Source organism: Protopterus annectens, chromosome 11.part0, assembly GCF_019279795.1.
Source record: "Protopterus annectens isolate FY-2018-M chromosome 11.part0, PAN1.0, whole genome shotgun sequence".
Classification (NCBI taxonomy): domain Eukaryota; kingdom Metazoa; phylum Chordata; order Ceratodontiformes; family Protopteridae; genus Protopterus; species Protopterus annectens.
In genome coordinates, this window is record NC_056745.1 from 276,564,841 (window position 1) to 276,584,816 (window position 19,976).

The following is a 19,976-nucleotide window of genomic DNA, read 5'->3' on the forward strand; positions in this document are numbered from 1 at the left end:
TTCATATTCTTCAGAAAGTAGATGGTAACACAAAACCTTTTATTCTAGCAATTTTCTAAGTTTATAACATGGATATTTGAAATTTGTCCCAATTTTTGGGACTGTATTCCCCCATTATTGGCTTTGTTCATGTGTTTTGTGCTAAGAGGCTGACAGCTATGGTGAGAACTGAATTCACTAAACGGTAGCCATTTAAGTTTCAGTCTTCCTCTCTTTCAAAAAACATATTATTTCGTATAGTGGTATGTTGCTCTGACTGTTTTGCACAGGGTCCCCTAGGTTCAAGACTTGGCAGTGAAATGTATGATGGTAACACAGCATTTTATTCTAGCAACTTTCCAACATTATACAAGCAATGTTTAAAATGTGTCCCTGTTTTTTGGGCTTTTGTCCCCCCCCATAAATGTTGTTTTTTTCCAGATTTCTTGTGCTGTAAAGTTCAGAAATACAGCTGAGTGTCTAATAGATTTTACAAGGAGGTGACAGCTGCAGAGGAACAAAAGTATAGTGCTGCTTATGCTGAGTCTGCTTGCATTGTTAATAGCACAACAGGTAGTGTACTTGCTCTTGATGCAGAAGGCTGTGGGTTCTACTCCCACAGTAGGTAGATGCATTGCTGATACTGTACTGCGTTGTAAAGGGGGTGGATGCTGCAGTCCTTTTTTGGCAAAGATACCTAGTAACTATGAGCCTGTTATCAGTTTGAAATCCATTCCCTATTGCGATATTACTAGCTTATCATTTTTAATGCAACATAGGGAATTTATTCCTCAAGGGTAACAGGCAATTTATTTGTAGATGAAACAATGACATATAAAGTTGTTTGCTAGCAGCAACCTCTTCATTAGTTACAGATTTCTTTAATGTGGAATTATTTAGATGACTTTTACTTCTTCAGAGATTGTGCATATTTACTGATACTGGTGGACTGTTGAAGTTTGAGTAGACTTTTTTATGATGGAAATGTTCTGAATTGGGCAGTTTTGTCATTAATGTTACATGCATTTTGTTTCATTGTTTACTGGAAAAATGTTCAAAACAATACATTTAAAATGCCCTCTAACAACTGTACTGTATTGTACAAGGAATATAATTTAATACAATCAGGAAGGTGTATCAAAGAGCATGTGTATGTTTCCTGTTCAAGGTGCCTATGATTTGAAAACAGCCCAAAGTTAATCTTTATCTGCCACTAGTAAAATGTATTTTCTTTGAATGTGGGGTTCAATGCTGTTTCAATGAATGTGACTTTCAAGGGCAGAAAAGTTTTAATGCTATGTCTATTTTCATTGTGAGACTGCATTGCTTTGTTTAGCAGATATCTATTAGTTTATGCTGTAAAATGCAAAATAAAACTTTCAAATGAAATCCAAATCATCGCAGAAGTAAAGCAGTATGCACATTACAGTGTTTATGGTAAATGGGGTGAAATAACAAAGGAATGGTACATTGGAATGGCTGCAGGGGGGAGTCTCCATTCGACCATGATTTTGTGAGGGGGGGAAGAGCAGCAAACTCAAAGACAGCCCCAGCTGAACTATACCTCTCAACTGTCCAGATCTTTGCAGAATTAATAGATTTTTGTTTCTTATTTTTGGTTTGTTCCTCATAAAATGTGTGGTTTTCTGGAAAATTGTTTAGGAATGAAGTCACTAAATAATGACAGACATTGAGTTTCAGACGTCATAACCTTCAGAAAAATGCATGCTAAAGCAAGACCTGTTATTCTATTAACTGTCTTAAGTTTATACAAGAGCAATTTTAGTACTGTTTGTATGTTCCCCCAATATATTTGGCCTTGTCCAGATTTCCTGCATTAAGAGGTTGAGGGCTACATGCAAATAAATCGCTTTATAGAATTAGGAATATCCAAACCTCTCAACTGTCCCCAATTTTGGCTCAAAATGTTGCTCTCCCCCTAATAATTCCTCTGCAAAATGGCAATTTGGAGGAAAACGTGGAGGGTTTACAATTATAAATAGCTGTAATGATAAGAGTTATAGATTACTTTTATTTCAGAAATGCATGTAGATGCTCTTATTTTGTCAGCTGCTCAAGTTAACAGTACTAATATTAAAAAGGTGTCCCTTCTTTGACAGGTTCCCATCTGTATTGTGTGGCAATTTTATATTTTTGCATCACATTTTTGGTCTGTTTTTCATAACATTGTGGTTTTCTGGCAAATTAGTGGCAAATCATTAAAGATTGAAGTTAGAAAATAATGGCAGACATTTGAGTTTCAGATTTCATACCCTTCAGAAAAGTCATACTAATGCAAGACCTACTACTTTCTAAGTTTATAAGAGCAATATTTGAAAACTATCCTTATTTTTGGGCCTGTGTCCCACTTCTATGTATGGCTTTGTCCAGATGTCTTGCTCTGAGGTTGAGAGGTATGAGTGTCAGAGCCATCACTGTCAGCCAGAGACATTTCAAATTGTGACATACTTGTTGCACTCCACTCCCCATTGTAGTGGCTCTGGATGTGTCCAAGCAAGGCAAGGAGCAGTTATGCAGTGTAAGTGTGCAGAGTATTCCCCCATCCAAGGTAGACCGCAAGTACGACCGTGGCTTTTCATCTGTCCTTGATTTTGCAGAATGTTCTGGTTTTCTGTCCTATTTTTATACTGTTGATTTATGCTTCTTACTATTCAGAAAATGCATGCTGTCGCAGTGCCCTGTTGCTCTGTGTTTAAGTAGCAGTGCTTTAATGACCATCAGGTAAGCTTGTCGGAGATTGTAAGATGCAAGTAAGCTTTAATAAGCATACTGTTAAAGAATTACCAACATTAAAAGCCTTTTTGTTGTTGCCATGCAGAGAATATTTACATAACTAGATAACGTATAAGCCTTAGGTATTGAAATGCATATGACAGTATTTGTAATAAAGGACAGGATTACAGTATATTCAGAAGCTCATTACATTTATTAGAGACTTGCAGTCATCTTTGCAGGCTTTACCCATAAACTAAACAGAATGCCAATCTGTCATGTGTGGTCCATAACTTGTGCAGTAATCCTTTAAGCAGTTTATCTTGAGTTTGTTTCTTGTTTGCTATTCATTTTTTTACATTGATCATGTCTTCCCCATGAAACAAGTAGATATTTGTTGTCAGGCAGCAGGTCTTTTTTGGATAAGAAACATTTTTACAAGTGGGAAGTATCACACAGAGATTGCTACTTTCAGCATGTTACTTGGTAATTTTATAAAGCTGAATATAAATTATAATTAGAACTGCAGTGCAAGGAGAAGTGGTTTGAGTTGAGTGCTGCTTGTTTTTTTATACTTGATTTGGACTGGCATTCCAGTAATGTATTTAAAAAGTAATTTATTTTTTCAGGTATCACAACGTTTGTGTTTCCATCTAGATATTAAGTAAGCTGTCATGTAGCCAATGCATTGAAATATTTTGTTCTTCTACACTTCATTTTGTCTTGATTGGACTTTCGTAATGATGGTTTGGCACCCAGGTTAGCATATTTAATTAAAATTCCAAGAAAAACCAGAATCACCATTCCAAGTAGCCAAGAACCTGACTCGGTAGTATCACATAAAAATATTTAATTCCACAACAAGAAAGACTCAGTAGTAGCACAGTCAATCAAGCGCTTTTGTCATCCAAGACTTCTTCAAAACTGTGTAATACATCATTGACACACCTTAAATACGCAGTCTCCCCCCCCCCCACTTAACACACTAATTAAACTTTATATACCATACTTGTCAAACACTTTGTACTAGTTCAAAATGTTATTTATGTGTTATGTATTGCTGTTTTAGAATGATTTTTTAGGGTGTATGTTTTTAAAGTTTAATTAGTGTGTTAAGTGGGGGGACTGCTTATTTAAAGTGTGTCAATGATGTATTACACGGTTCTGAAGAAGTCTTGGATGATGAAAGCGCTTGACTGACTGTTACTACTATGTCTTTTTTGCTGTGGAATTAAATATTTTTATTTGATACTACCAAGTCTGGTTCTTGGCTACTTTGTTTTTCTTGGTGCATTTTTTCCACTCTGTACACTAATTAAAATTCCAGTTGTTGTGGTTTTGAGCATAGTCCCACCCCTTTCTAGTTGGCCACACCCCTTTCCATTGGCCTCACCCATTCAGCTGTCTCCTGCAGCCCCCCTTTAATTTGAAGTCACCAGCCACTACTGAATTTATTTTGTCCCGTCTAATATATTTTTTTAGCTTTATTTCAGCATTCTAGATATGTTTGTTTGTTAGTTGTAGTTTTGTTGTCGAGCCATTCTTCCAGGCCTTATCTCTAGTTTTTAACAGAGATCTTGTTTCTTTGGTTAGCTGGGGTCATAATTGGATTTTATCCTTATTGTTCCTAGGGAGGCCAAGATGTTTAGGATGTTGAGGACGGTTGAGTTAAAATCTTCAACTGCAGTATCTAAAGGGAGATCTTTGAGTGATGCCTAGCTGCATTTTTTAAAACTAGTTATGAAGTCTTGTGGGATATTTTTTTTATTATCTCGGATTTGGTGGTAGGTGGTAAGTTTATGTGGATTTATTCAGTGTTGGAGAATGTAAGTTGGAATATGGTCTCTGAGTGTAGGGATAAAGTTGGCCTGTTTGTAAGCATACAGTCTAGGACTGAATGCTTATTTGAGGTTTTGTCTACTCTAGTACAAGTTTGGGTTGTTTGTGAGAAACCATGTAAATTAATGTGGTCAGAAATTTTGAGAGCTACAGGTGAGCCAGTCCACATTAAAGTCACCCATTATAATTGTTTCCTGAGGGAGGAATGTTGCTGTCTAATTTAGGATATGTTCTAGAATAGTCAGATTGTTTCCAGGTGGGATGCAGGCTCCCACTATGTTCAGATGTTTCTTTGAATTAATTATTAGTTTAGTAAACAGTATTTTGGTGTTGTTAAAGTTTGGGATGGTTACGTCTAGAGTTTCTAAATTGAGATTTTTTTGTATGGAAAGGTGATAACACCACCTCTTTTCTGTTCTCTATCTATCCTATGTATGTTGTATCCCAGGGAAGTATTTCTTTATTAGATATGTCAGGTTTTAGCCAGGTTTTTGTTAAAAGGGCTATATCTGGATTATACAGAACAAGTGTGACATGCAAATCTTGAATTTTGTTCATGATGCTCTTGAGATTTATATTAAGTAGTAAGTCCGTACCTTTTCTGGGAAGAGTTAATAGTTGTTGGGGATTCATTGGAGTGTGAAGATCTAGATGGCTTAGATTTTTGGGGGGCAGGTTTCAGGTGAATGTCCCCACTAAGTACGAGCTGTGATGCAATGTGGACTATAAATGTTAAGTATTTTGATATAAACATATCGTATTTCTGTGTAACATTAGGATATGATTGTTGTGTGAGTAAGATAAATGGTGTATGGTTTATGTTTGTGAGATTATAGATAGTCACTGCTATTATTAGATTTGTATGTTTTAATTGTAATGGGTCAGGGAAGGGGGTAGTGTAAGTAGATTGTGTGTTGTTAGGGGAGCAGAGAGAGCCCAAGCGAAGCGAGAGAAAACAGAACGGGTAGAGCCAGTCAGTGTGCTTGTGACCAGAAAAAAACAATCAGCAAAATGGTCTGGGTTGACAGTAGGTAGGAAGTTAAAGGAACTGTAGTCCCTTGGTGATTTTTTATTTTTAAAGCAAGTAGATTTTACTTATTTGTAAACAACACTCGAGGGAAATCACAAAAGGCTGCAGTAATCACAAAACAGCTATAGGGTAATTTTGTTTTTCTTAGTATTATACAATAGTAAAAGCTATAAGGAGAAAACCTACAGCTATAGGTAATTCAGCTTACTATTTTACCCAACAACAACTAAGGGAAGACAAATACACTTAGAGCTTATTTATCAGATTTTGGAGGGGGGGTAAGTAAAATAGAAACTGCTTGGTATCGTCCCTGGTGGTGTGCTCTCCAAATACCCTAATAACAAGCAAGTTAATTATTCAGAGTCTGCATCTTGACCTACAGTGATTTTTTGATGTTGCAAGTTTCTTTCTTCCAACACTTTACAGTTCCTGGTTACCTGAGTGGGTTCACTGAGCACAGTTAAAAGAAATTACAGCTGAAATACTGGATATTTTCAGGGATAATTGCTAAAGTTAGTGTACTGTAAGGAAAAGGTATAGAATGAATATGTTTAATGATACTTACACTGGTAAAGCTCTATTTAAACAACAACCTCTCCTCACTTACTCTAAGCACCTTTTGTGGTAGCTATGGCATAATACATTATACTTATGTAAACTCTTAACAGTATTTAAGTAAAAGGAACAACCAAGACTTGCAATAAATTAGAGAAATATACATACAGATACAATTAGGAAGCTTAAATACTCTATGCAATTTTCATGGGAGCTATGCTACAATACAATATACTTATGGAAACACTGTCAGTATTATGTAAAATGAACAATCAGAGAAAAACCTTGCAGAAAAATAAAGAGAATTTGAACATATAGAATCAATTAAAAACTATAACTCAGTCCCATAGAATGCTAATAGCACTCCAGTTTACTTAGAATAATCATGTGACCACCACTACAATCATTAAACAAAGTACTGTTTTATCCAAAAACAACTAAGAGGAGACAAATACACTTAGAGCTTATTTATCAGATTTTGGGGGAAAACAGAAACTGCTTGATATCAGCCCTGGTGGCGTGCTCTCCAAATACCCTAATAACAAACCAGTTAATTAATCAGAGTCTTGACCGGGACCTACTAGTAAGTTTTTCTTCCAGCACTTTACAGTTCCAGGTCACTTGAGTGGGTTCACTGAGCACAGTTAAAAGAAATTACAGCTGAAATACTGGATATTTTTTCAGTGATAGTTGCTAGAGTTAATGTAATTGATTTTTTTCATGCTGTAAGTTTCTTTCTTCCAGCACTTTACAGTTCCTGCTTGCTTGAGTGGCTTCACAGAGTGCAGTTCAAAGAAATTGCAGCTGAAATATTGGGTATTTTCAGTGATAGTTGCACGAGTTAGTGCAATTGAATTTTTGATGCTGTAAGTTTCTTTCTTCCAGCACATTTCAGTTCCCAGTCACTTGAGTGATTAGATTGATCCATATCTATCAATTTTGGCATTACTTTTGCCATTCTTTTAGCCATTATAGACATAAACACTTTATAATTATGGTTTAGTATTGAAATGGGCCTGTTTGAAGCTGGATCAGATGAATCTATATAGTCTTTAGGTATTACAGCTACCACTGCTTTCTTCCAGGATGTTGGTATGTCTACTCCTATTAAAATACTGTTAAACAAAATCTTCCAGATCTTTATCAGTTTTTTTCCCTCCTAGCTTCCAGATTTCCACAGAAAAACAAACTATTCCTAGAGACTTGCCTGTAGATTGGCTATACTTTACCATTTTTATCTCATCTCCTCTTATCCAACTGTTAGTAATTGAGCCTCATCTACCTCTAACCTTAGCATATTTAATTCTTCCATAAACATTTCCATTTGGACCTTTTCTTGATTTCTACATTTCTCTGCTTTATACAGACTTTCATAAAATGTCCAAAATATTTCTAGTACATCTCTACTGAATCTCTTGTTATCTTCCTTGTTATAGGCTTCCTAAGCTTGGGGACAGCCCTTTCTACTATCTGTTGCCTGAGTCATTGTGCTAAAAAGTTTTTGTGCTGTAGAGTTATTATCTAAAAGCATTGCTGGACAGCAATCTTTCTAAACTCATGCATATTATCGAGGTAATCCCTTATTTTCTCTCTAGCATTCTGCAGTTGCTCCTTTTCTTGTTCTGTAGGATTCCCCTATTTTCCAATGCTTTAACATTTGTTAGCCCCTCTAAATAATTCTTGTTACTTCTTAATCATATCTCCCTTCCCTTTATTTCCACCCTAGTTTTAAACTCCCCTTTAATTGTATCTCATTCCCTAACAATATTTTCAGAAGAAATATCTATTTTTTGTAACAACTTCTAAACAGTTTCCAAAACTCATTCCTTACATTCCTCTCTTTCAACGGATAGTTGGGAAACCACCAGTGTCTCATTTTTATTTAATTACCTTGATCTAAAAAAGTTATTGGGTGTATTTCAAGACCTTTAATTAATTACACATGTTCCTGTGAAAGATAAATTCTATCTAGCCTAGCCCAGTTTTTGTATCTTGGAGAATAATATGTAAATTCACTAAAGACTCCTAGTACTGAATTCACATCTTCAATGCCAAAGAGTTTCATAAACTTCTTCAAAAATATACCCTCCTTTGTTATGTTTTCCCTTATGGGCCCGCGGACACATCTTCACTGTTCTAAACCAAATTCTAGTCCCCACCTATAAGTAATATTTCTTGCTGAAAGCTAATTATTTCTCCCATAATGTTTTTAAGCTCTTTATAGCAGTTTTAGGTGGAATATAAATACATGCCAGTGTACTACTCCTCCCTTGCCAGTAGCCCCTTAGTACTACAAATCTACCATTATTGTCTTTTATTCCTCTTCTATCACTATTGGAGCTCCTCATGCAATTAATATAAGCACTCATCTTTTCCTTTGCCTCAGGTATTCAGCTGAATAGCTATCTCAAAAATCTTTATTTATCAAATTCACATGTTCATTTCTTTCCTGGTGTGAGCATAGCTATTTGCACTCTACGTTTTTTAATATAGTTCACTACTCTCTCTTTTTTATATTTATCGGTAAGACCATTCAGAGTTAAAGACATTACAGAGAGCATCATTTTCTTATATAGTTATTGTTCCCACCTTTTATGTATAACTGCTTTTTATTAAATGTCTAGTTCCAACTTTTATGTTACATGCATATATTGTTTGGCAGCTTTGTCTTTTATACACTTGTTTCTTGTCACATCCATTTGAGCCTATGTCACATCTTACAAAACATTTTGTTTTATTGAAAGCCCTCAAAAAAAAAAAAACACTCCAATACCCCCTAAAACCTATTAACTTAATAACACAAAAAAATATGTACATCTTCAAAATTTGAAGTTTATCATCCTAATAAAAACAAAAGTTCTAAGCTGATAGCCACACAGACTAGGTTAACCAAAGAGAAAGGTCATTCATGCTATAAGACATATAGTACAGTCTGTGCTTTTATTAAGTGCTGTCTGGTTACAGCTCTCCCAGCTGAGAAAACACATGAATGCTTTCAGTAAACACGTTCTCCAAGCCATTTATCTTTATCAGATTGCTTTCTAGGGACATGGAAACCAAACATAAAACTTTGAAGGATACATTGTTTACCAGCAAAAAAAGCCTTGTAATATTCAATATTATTTTTCATTTGCTTGCTTTCTGTTAAAACTTGTTATTGGATAAAGCTGAGGTCCTTGACCCAGTCATTCCTCTATGCAAGCATGAGAAGCAGCACACTAACTTTTTCTTTTGTCATGCTGTCTTAACCAGACCATTCCTCCCTCCCACTTTTTAGTATTGCAGTGCCTACATTTCTTAAAACTGAAGAAGGAAAAATAGCGAGGGGAGAAAAAGTGAAGAACAAAAGCACCTGTTTGTATTAGTATCCCCATTACATTTAAAAATAACTGAAAAAAACTTTACTTCATACCTTGCAAAGAAAGTCAAGCACCATTAAAGTAGTACCATTAAGAGAAAAAAATTTACTTACTTCTCCCTCCACGTCCCCTCTCCCAATTATTTTTCCTAAGATTAATGACATGAAGTAGGGCATATGATTTGGAGTCCCCTATAAGTTTAACAAAGTCCACAAAAATCCAATATTTCCAAATCCTCTTGTTTCACAAGTATAATTATTGCTTTGTAACCCCACATTTGTCAGTTTCCAAGTTACTTATTTTATTTTCAAAACATCAATAACATGAAGCAGGATATATGCTTTAAATCCCCTACAAGTTTAACAGAGTCCAAGGAAGTCCAATATTTTCAGATTTTCTTGTTTTGTCATGTTTCAAAAATATAATTATTGCTTTATCACCCCACATTTGTTAATTTCCAAGTTACTAGCTTTATTCGTGTTCATCACCATCTCCCAAACCTTGTTTCTGTTTCATTTCCAATATATTCCCGATTCTTCTAGTTGACTCTCATATTTTCTTCCTTCTCTCAGGCATTTTCCATTGAAACTGTGGAAATGATTTCATGGGCTCAGTCTCTCTGTAGTGCTTATCACCAGAATGACATGAAGAAGAATATCCTTTTGATTCTCAGCTCACGCTTTGTTGGATAAATGTTTCTATTTCCTCCTTAGCATGTACTTCATCAAAAAATTATTTTGTCCCTCCAGGGAAAAATATTTTGACAATGGCTAGGTACAGCAGTTTGAATCTCATGCCTGCTTCTCGACATTCTCTAAATAATGGAATATATTTACTCCTTCTGCCTGATGTACAATGAGTAGTCATTCTCCACAAACAATCTGCTGTCTCCCACTTTTAGTACGTTGTCCTTCTGCCACAGTTTTGACAGAATGAACTCCTTCTACTGATAAGACTGCATCTTTACTATTAGAGGTCTAGGTTGTTTTCTAGTAACCAGATTTGGAGCTTACACATGATGTGTCCTTTCAATTAACAATTCTTGCTGTGGAATACCAGTCCAGTTGCTTATTTGTGCTTTCATAAAATGAATATAGTCTGTTCCTTTCAGCATCTCTGGTACAGCAGAAAATCACAGGTTTTCCCTACTTGCTCTGTCCTCTAATTGCATTATTTTTGAAATATCTCTTCTTGTGCAATTGCATATTCAGCCAGCATTTTCTACATTCAGCCTCGGAGTTCTACAGTTCTGTCACCATATCTGAATATCTCTTTAAAGCTTTTTCCATTTTTTTTCTCAGCTTTGTATTGCTTGTGTTGATATACTTCATCAATATTTCATTTATTTTAACCAGTTATATGTGCAGCTGCTTTATACCTCTAAGTTACTGGAAGTCATGTCTGGAACTTACACTGCTTCTTGCTGAACAACTACAATACTTCTCCCAGTCTGTGTTTTTTCCTCACCTTTTATAGCTGATTTTCCTCCAAGTCATTTATATTTCTTTTTTCCTGACATCCAGGCAGTGCACTTATTAGTCAGTTGCTGAAATTTACCCAGAAATCTAGGTCCACTGGCTTTCTCTGCTAAGTTTCTGTTTTCAGACTAGGAGTGCCAGAATTAAGCTGTTACTCAATGTGCAGCCATCTTGGAAATCAAAGTCCTTTCAGTCTTATCAGAAAAATGTCCGTACAAGATGTGCTACAAAATGTTAAAAGTAAGTTTCTCTCTCTTTACTTGACCTGAGATCTGCGGGGTTATGAAAGCATTTATGTGTTACATTTGTAAAAAATACTTCCTGCATTAAAAGTATTAGCTCATCTCTTTATTTGACAAGTGGTAATGTGAAAATGTCGATCAACAGTTTAAGGAATATGGCCCATGCTGTTTGCATGCTTTCTGTATAAATATGATTATCATGTAACAACTTTCTGTAACAAAGTTTCAAGTTTCTACATCCCATCATATCCAACAGCTTGCCAAAAAGACTTGTTTTAATGTCATACAAATTCAGTGTACTTCTAAATCACACAAAGAGTAGCATTCATCATCAAATATGTTGGGTTGTTATTCTGGGTTAAGATGTGAATTCTGAATGCCAGGGGATATACAGAGAGGCAAAGCTGAGTGATCTCCTCTCCTGCAGTTACTGTTACATGCTTAGACACTGTCTAAGCAGAAGTGAGAAAGGAGGACACTAAGTAGGGTAAACTCAGCAGAACATGTGGTACATAAGTACTTTCATATACATCCATGTATACATTATTGACCAATGCCTGGTTAACAGGTCAAAAGTGTGAAACCACAGCAATCCACACAGACACTCATTCACTTGCTTGTTCTCATGCCTTCATTTATATTTTTCTCTAGACTACTGTCTGTAAGTATGACCAGCTTTAGTCAATAGTAAATAGCATGGGCCAAATCTGACCCAGCAGCTATCTGAGTACTCATTTGTTTCATTCATATGATCCTATCCCACAATGAAAACAAAATGCACTATTGCTACCTAACCTCCCTCCATTTTCAATTAGATTTAGGGCCCTGTTTAGCCAAGTGACATACTAGAATCTATCTGAACTCAAGTGGTGGAGGAAAGGCTCCATCTAACACCCTGCTTGCTCTCCTATTGCCTCTCTTTTTGTAGATTAATGCACATTAACACCACAGTGTGATTTGTGCAGTACTACTTATGGCTGGTATCAGTACCACATGTTATTGACAAGGTCTTACATAGGTTCATAGGTAAGTACTAGGCTAGATGCCCTTGCGGGCCATTTTAAGCCTAAACAATTTCCCTTTTTGTGCTCAGAATAGCCTATCCTATTTGGTTATAGATTGACCTTACCTATTCCATGGTCAATAATTATATATTACCTCTAACTGAGAATAACTGGGATTATACCATAGATAATTTGAGGGGAACCATCCATTGGATAAAGCATTTAGGAGTTGCCTCTGTCCATTAGTAGTACAGGGGGCAGTCATGGAGTAAGTATTCTGTTTCCCATCCATAGATATAAGTTGTGCTTGAATATGGACAGGGATGAATTTTTTTATGTGACTGAGACATCTGTTCTACAGCAGCAGTAGCTTCTGCGAAATATACTTGTCCCCCCAAACTGTCCTGTTGATTTTGCAGAAGAGGTTTAGCACCCTAGACCAAGAATTTCTGATGCTGTTTGACTTGCTGATGTGCAGTAAATCCATCAGTAATAGGTTGGAGGATACCTTGTATGCTAGACACAGGTCACCTCTTAGCAGTCTGTAGGATAATGAGTATAGTGACAGGGCTTTGAGATGGTCCATGTATGACACATTGTTTAGGCCTTGGATCCTTTTAGTAAAGTATCTCTGTGGACACTTTAGTTGTTGACTTGTTGTATGTGTCTGGACAGATGCATGCCAAAGGGGGTATTATATTCAATGACTGGCCTAATGAGGGCTGAAGGGGGACAATGACATTCTTAGATCTAGACACAATCCCTTTGTTTAAAGGCTGTGCAATATAGATGGAGTCTCTTATAACCATAGACACATGTTGTTCAAAAGTTAGATCACTGTCCACAGGTGTTTCTAAATCCCAAAAAACTGGGTCATTTCTTAGGGGAGTATTATCAATGTGGTAGTTACCTGGGGTAGATAACTTCCCAGAGATACAATAATGCATTTTTTGGCATTTTGTTTCAGTTCATGATTTTGGCACCAGTTATTTATTTGAGACAAAACGTTTCTGCAGGATGGATAAGTCATTTGGGGATTCAATGACTGCTCCTACATTGCAGCCATCTATGAAGTTAATCAGCCAGAGCCTTTTGCTATTTGCTTTTACTTCAAAAAAGGTAGATGCTAAACAGAAAAGGTCTCAGCACAGAATCCTGGGGGATTCCACTGATGACTGGTCTCTTTGTGGAGGTAACTTCCCCTGTTTGATTATCTATGTCCTATCTGTGAGCCAGTAGGCAATCCAGCAGGTGGCATAGGGGTTTATTAACAGTTTATTTAGCCTTTCTACTATGCCTGATAAGGAAATTGTGTCAGAAGGTTTGATAAGGTTTCATTATCTGGTGTGTACCATTTTGCCTTTATTCATTGCTTTGGCAACCTTTTCAAAAAATCAACCAGGTTGAATAAGCATGATCTGCCCTTGATGAAACCAAACTGAGATGGGTCTTGTGTTTGAAGGTTCCCTATGTCCTGACTTGATTAAAATCCATGAAAAGTCTTTACAGGGCTTGGCATACGAGGCTGGTCGGACTTATGGGAAAGTTGCCCCTTATGCAGGGGAATGACTGCAGCTGTTTTCCATTCGCTTGGTACAAAACCTGTATGGCTGAGACTGGACAGAGTTGTTAAGGATGTGGCTAAATCATGCTTCATGCTGTTTAAGATGCATCTAGGGATATTGTCAGGACCCACTGATACAGTATTTTAGTTGTTTTTTTAAGGAGTATATTTAGCTTTTGATAGCACTCTTAGGACTTGGTCTTGAGTGATGGCTAAAGGCGAGCCAGTTTTGGGTATATCTTGAGGGAGAGATGGAAGGGAGGGAGGGTAAAGTTAGAGCTAAATTTATTGCTATATCCTCAGCCTCAACGTTAGTAACATCATTCACAATCAGCTCAGTGCAGTTCTCTGTTGTGCTTTTGAGATTACAAACATAGCTAACAAAATGCATTGTACTTATGTTTTGGCTTGGGTAGCTATTTTAGACTCAAACTTGGCTTTGGTGGGTTTTATTAAGCTCATGAGGTGTTTGTTTATTTCATAGACAAGGGTTCTAACATTATGGGAATTAATGTTCTCACTTTTGGTTAAAATTATTTTTTTTAATAAAGCTTGTTGATATTATGGTTCCACCATGTGGGGTTGTTTCTGGGGTTTGCCCTGCATTTTTTCCTGTGGGGTACAGCTACAGCTGTGCAGCTGTTTACATGCTGGTAAAGTGTTGTGGTGTACATTTCTGTGTATTCAGGGAAGTTATTTGGGTTTGGTGGGGATTTGAAGCCTGCCAATGTATCACTTAGGAATAGGTAGTTTGGAAGGGGTCTCTGGTTTCAGTTTTATTTCAGAGTTGACTGCTTTATGGTCAGACCTGAAGATATGCAAGAAATGGTACAAGATGCTCATGTATTAGCAAGGAGAAGATCCAAATGTTTGTCCCCCTAGTGGGTTCTCTGACTGATTGTTCCACATCATTAGTATTGACAAAGTCCAGGTAACTCTGTGCTTTTACACTATTGGTGGTGTAGGTCTCCCAGTCTATAGCTGGACAGTTTATATCACACCTGGGAAAATGGTATTGGGTTTAATACAGAGTGATTCTAGTTCCTGTAGATGAAGTGGCTTTTTTGTCATAGAGTGAGTTCTGTAGCTAGCTAATATATGGTACAGGACCTTTCTGGTGGTTATTTGGACATGAAGAAGCTCTAGTGCATCATACTGCTTTACCAGCGTTGATGTGAGTCTCTTCTGGATGTAGATTGAGACACCGCCATATTTTCTCCCTTCCTGAGCAGTAGCTGGTCTGAACATGTGGAAGGTGTTATAGCCCTCCATAGCCAGAGTGCTCACCGCTATTCCGAATCATGTCTCATTCACTGCACAGACATCAATATCTTCCAGGGTGAGAAAGGCTTGTAAGGAGTGGAGTTTCTTGTTCAGCTCCTAGCATTGATGAGTAACACCTTCATATTCTTCTTTGCTTGTTTTGTTATGTTGGTAGGCTTATCAGGTTGGCATTGCCTAAAAAGGCATTATGGGGTGGACAATGTCTTTGCCTATAATTGAAACCTTAGAGGGGAGAGATGCAGGCCATCCCTGGTGAAGCAGTATGGTGTGTTGATCATATCCTCCCTGGCTGACAAATATTAAAATCACTTTGAATGGCATCCAAAACTAAGCCAATTATTGAAGTCAGTTATTTTTTACTCATATTGTGGCATCATCCTTGGAGAAAGTAGAATGCTGTTCATTAGTCACATAGTCTGAGAGCTCCAACACATCTCTCTTTATATAGTCCAGGAAGGTACACCTCAAGTCATTGACCCTGGCATGGACTATGACAGAGCCATACTGCTAGTTGTTAATCAAAGACTTGAGGGTATGTGTGATCTGACGGATCCTGGTATCAGACAAGCAACTAGCCATCACTCTTTCCTTGCTCAGCGTAGTAAGAGGAACATCTATATGTCTTATAATGAAGTCACCTACAACAAGAATGTTTGTTTGGGTCAATGCCTATCTTATGGGATCAGCATTTTTGACTTTGGAACTCCTTGTGCTATGTGAGGAAATAGGCTTAATATGCTGAGTGTGCTTTGTACCTGTGTTATGTTGAGAAGGTCTTCGAGGTTTAGGCATGTTAGTCTTTGGAACCTCAGCATATGATGGGTATGTGTACTGCTGATTATTTTAGTGTCTGAGTTTACTGTGTGTGAGATTTTTGCTTCCAAGGATACTACATATGTACAACTCTCATGCTTCCAAGGATACTACATATGTTCAACTCTCAAGCTTCCAAGGATACTACATATGTACAACTGTCACACTTCCAAGGATACTGCATATGTACAATTCTCATGCTTCCAAGGATACTATATATGTACAACTCTCACGCTTCCGAGGATAATGCATATGTACAATTCTCATGCTTCCAAGGATACTACATATGTTCAACTCTCACGCTACCAAGGATACTTCATATGTACAACTCTCACGCTTCCAAGGATACTACATATGTACAGCTCTTACACTGCCAAGGATACTACATATGTACAGCTCTCACGCTTCCAAGGATACTGCATATGTACAATTCTCATGCTTCTAAGGATACTACATATGTTCAACTCTCATGCTTCCAAGAATACTTCATATGTACCACTCTCACGCTTCCAAGGATACTATATATGTACAACTCTCATGCTTCCAAGCTTACTACACATGTACAACTCTCACGCTTCCTAGGATACTGCATATGTACAATTCTCATGCTTCCAAGGATGCTACATATGTACAACTCTCACGCTTCCAAGGATACTACATATGTACAGCTCTCACACTTCCAAGGATACTATATATGTACAAGTCTCACGCTTCCCAGGATACTGCATATGTACAATTCTCACGCTTCCAAGGCTACTACATATGTACAACTCTCACGCTTCCAAGGATACTACATATGTACAGCTCTCATGCTTCCAAGGATACTATATATGTACATCTCTCACATTTCCAAGAATACTACATATGTACAACTCTCACACTTCCAAGGATACTATATATGTACAACTCTCACACTTCCAAGGATACTACATGTGTACAACTCTCACACACTGTGTTATGCTGTTTGAGTAATAGATGATTGTCAGACAGCATGACACAGTTCTTACAGTGTGTCAAGATATCCATCTCAGTCAGGTTGGCTAGAGAAGCTGTGGGGGAAGTGCTTGTCCATGATACTGAGAGAAATGACTCTGGGCTAGGGGTAACTAGAAGTTACATCCTAAGCATTCACCAGGGGACCAATGTTAGTGAGAAGCCCTTGCCCATTAAATCTCAGAGAGAAGTACACACCCACTGGAATATAATGTATAGTGACAGTTACCTGGTCCACTCTACTTTGTCCATCTGTCCATCAGCCCAAGCATTATATTACACTTAGATCACTCTCAGCACAGACATGCACCTTGTGTGTTTCTCAGTGAAAAGGCCAGCTGTTTGGTTACTTAACATCTTCCAAGACTCCGGGGGAAGAAGAAGAAGAAGAAGAGTATCTTCCTCAATGACACTTGTCAGTAAGTCATAAGTTAACAATGACTAAGGCAGAGGAAATAGATGGTAGCTGAAAATCACCTCTGCAGTTGAAGATGGTTTACTGTCATGTGTCCGAATGGCAGTTGGTCGAGTGTGACTGTCGAAAGGCAGTTTTCCAGTGGGCAAAATGCCAAACCAGAACACATCGACTACACTACTGAGTTTGGCATTCTGAGCAGAGGTTGTGGTTCAGTGAGGAAGAGGGAATTTACCCATTTCCTCACTGTAGTGTGATCTCTGAGTTAGTATATATAATTTGCAGGGGGTGTGGAGACTTAGCCCCCACTAGTGAAAGAAATGTACCGTTGACTGTAGAGTGCAAAGATACATTAAGGTACATAGCATGGGTGACTGACGTCACCTCCTGCTCTGTCGAATACATTGAACTATGGGTGTCAATGTATTCATTTTTGACCTGACTGATTTTTCACTAGTACCGATTCAGCATTTAGGGTTGGCGTTGTAATCGGTAGACTGATGCTGTTTCATCATTTCAATAGTAAGCCATTGAAGACATCTGCAAAAAATGAAATAATCATTTTGCTTTCAAAAAATCTAAATAAATAATATTAAATGTTCTTATAACCACTGTTAATCAAAAATCAGGACAGTACTTCTAAACTTTGCAATGAAAAGACCTGTCATGGAATTTACACCTACCATTTCTGAGATTTTGATCAATTATATATTACTTGTGACATTTCTATAATCTAAGTAAGAAATCCTGGCAGTCAGTTTCATGTAAGACTTCTAATATGTATTACAGTCAGTGCAGCCAAATAAATTTCCTCACCTAAAGCTGCTGAAATGAAAACCATTAATCCGAATACCCCACTTTCGGGAGGTGTTGTTCCTGTATCACTGAAAAAGAGAGAGAGAGAAAGAGAGAAAAAGAAGTATTATATTGTGCACTATCAATACAGTTCAAATAACACAAATTAAGACAATTTGCACTATGAACACATTTTTAAAATTCCTGTAATGCACAATTAAATTATATCAGCAGTTTCCAACCTTAAAATATTTGCTAAACACTGAAAAATGTTGTCAAGCTGCTGCTGTCCAGCTCTGATTGGCCAGACTGAACTGTAACACATTGCCATGCATGTTTATAAGTATTTGGCAAATTAATAATGAAACAGTAACCGCAAGGTCTCCCAGCTGGTAATTTGAGGTGGTAACAGTTTACTACCTTGGTCCAGGACAGTAGGTCGTAACACTGGAGAATATTTCCACCCCTCCCTGGAACTTAATTTGTGTGCGTGTGCATGTGATGTTGTATATTTGTGTTCAAGTGTGTGCATGCACATGTGTGAAGTTAAGAGTTTATTTAAATTACAGTTATTGTGAACAAGTGAACAGTGAACACTGAAACTCAGAGCGGTGAAAAAGGTGTTTGAGGGGCTAAGCCAAAGACTCTGCTCAACAGGGTGTTCAGTGTGAATCTTATTCTTAGGCATGGATGATGTCAGCCTATACTCAGCGAAACAGTGCATATTTCCTACATGCTCTTGTACCCCAGCTACATTTAAGAAGTTCTTTAGTGATTCATATTTGTGTCCCCTTTTTTTGTATATTAACCTGTTTGGTACCACTGATGTCAGTCATGAGGCCATATCCTTAGTGACTATAAAATTTTTAAATGTAAAAGATTACATTTTCTAGTGGACATTGGAGCAGATCCAGGCACCATAGCCCCTATCTAACCTCTATTGTTATATCTGCCACTGCTGGCAAAACTGTTTTTATTGAGGTTGTCAGACTGATGGCTTGATTACTTTACAGGAACAGTAGCAGCTGGTTTCACTGAGCCCGCACAGCATCTGTAGTACATCTTAATGTTTCAATAATCTCAACTGCATTGTGCTTTGACAAGTGCACTGACTATATTATGATATAAATGTACAGAAAACAACAGCACTTAAATATTGTGTTTCAGTAAGTCTGACAACATCCATCATCTTCAAAGTCTGCAATCAACCACATGCAAGACAACTTTAATTTTTGGAAGATTCCAAACTGCTGAAAGACTCTGAAGCCACCTCAGTGGGGAATGTCCCCTTCCTCAAGGTATGGTGACCTTGGAGATGATTTTATTTGCTAGGAGGGTGCAGGGGATACAATGACCCCTGCATGGGGTATGTCCCCCACATAAACATTATTTCTCACAGGTTATGCTTTGGTACAGCTATTTTTGTGATATTTTACAGTAGTCATTGCTGGTGGTGCAAACATTTGACAGCTGTAATGTCCATATTATTGTGTGTGGTCAGATTTGCTGTTATTGATGAGAGAGTTAACATCCATTTACCTTAGACTATAACTGAGCATTATGATTATGAGTTACCTGATATTGCTACCAATGCTGAAGTCCTGCCTAGATCATTTATGATATGCACAGAAACAGTCTTTCTTTTTTGTAATGTGAGTCACTGTCAGTATATTCTACATTAATGGCTGGCTGGAGAAAAACTGAGTTATAATAGTACACATTTTATTTATGGATCTATATTAGATTATCAAAATCTACTTACCTCGAACACGTATTCATCAACACAGGAACAGCGAAACACACTTCAGAGAACATCAAAAATTTTACTAGGGTAAGTAATCACTTGTCCAACAAAACACCATGACACACATTGCACTAAATTAAACCCATTGG

The 19,976-nt window shown here is 37.3% G+C and overlaps 1 protein-coding gene across 1 annotated transcript in view; it reads right to left on the reverse strand.

The window, feature by feature from the left end:
- Positions 1 to 19,976, reverse strand: part of DRAM1 (DNA damage regulated autophagy modulator 1) — a 494,152-nt gene that overhangs the window by 215,357 nt on the left and 258,819 nt on the right. The window contains exon 2 of the mRNA XM_044087749.1: positions 18,105 to 18,172. Within this exon, the coding sequence (XP_043943684.1) occupies positions 18,105 to 18,172 (68 nt within the window). The remainder of the gene's footprint in view (positions 1 to 18,104; positions 18,173 to 19,976) is intronic.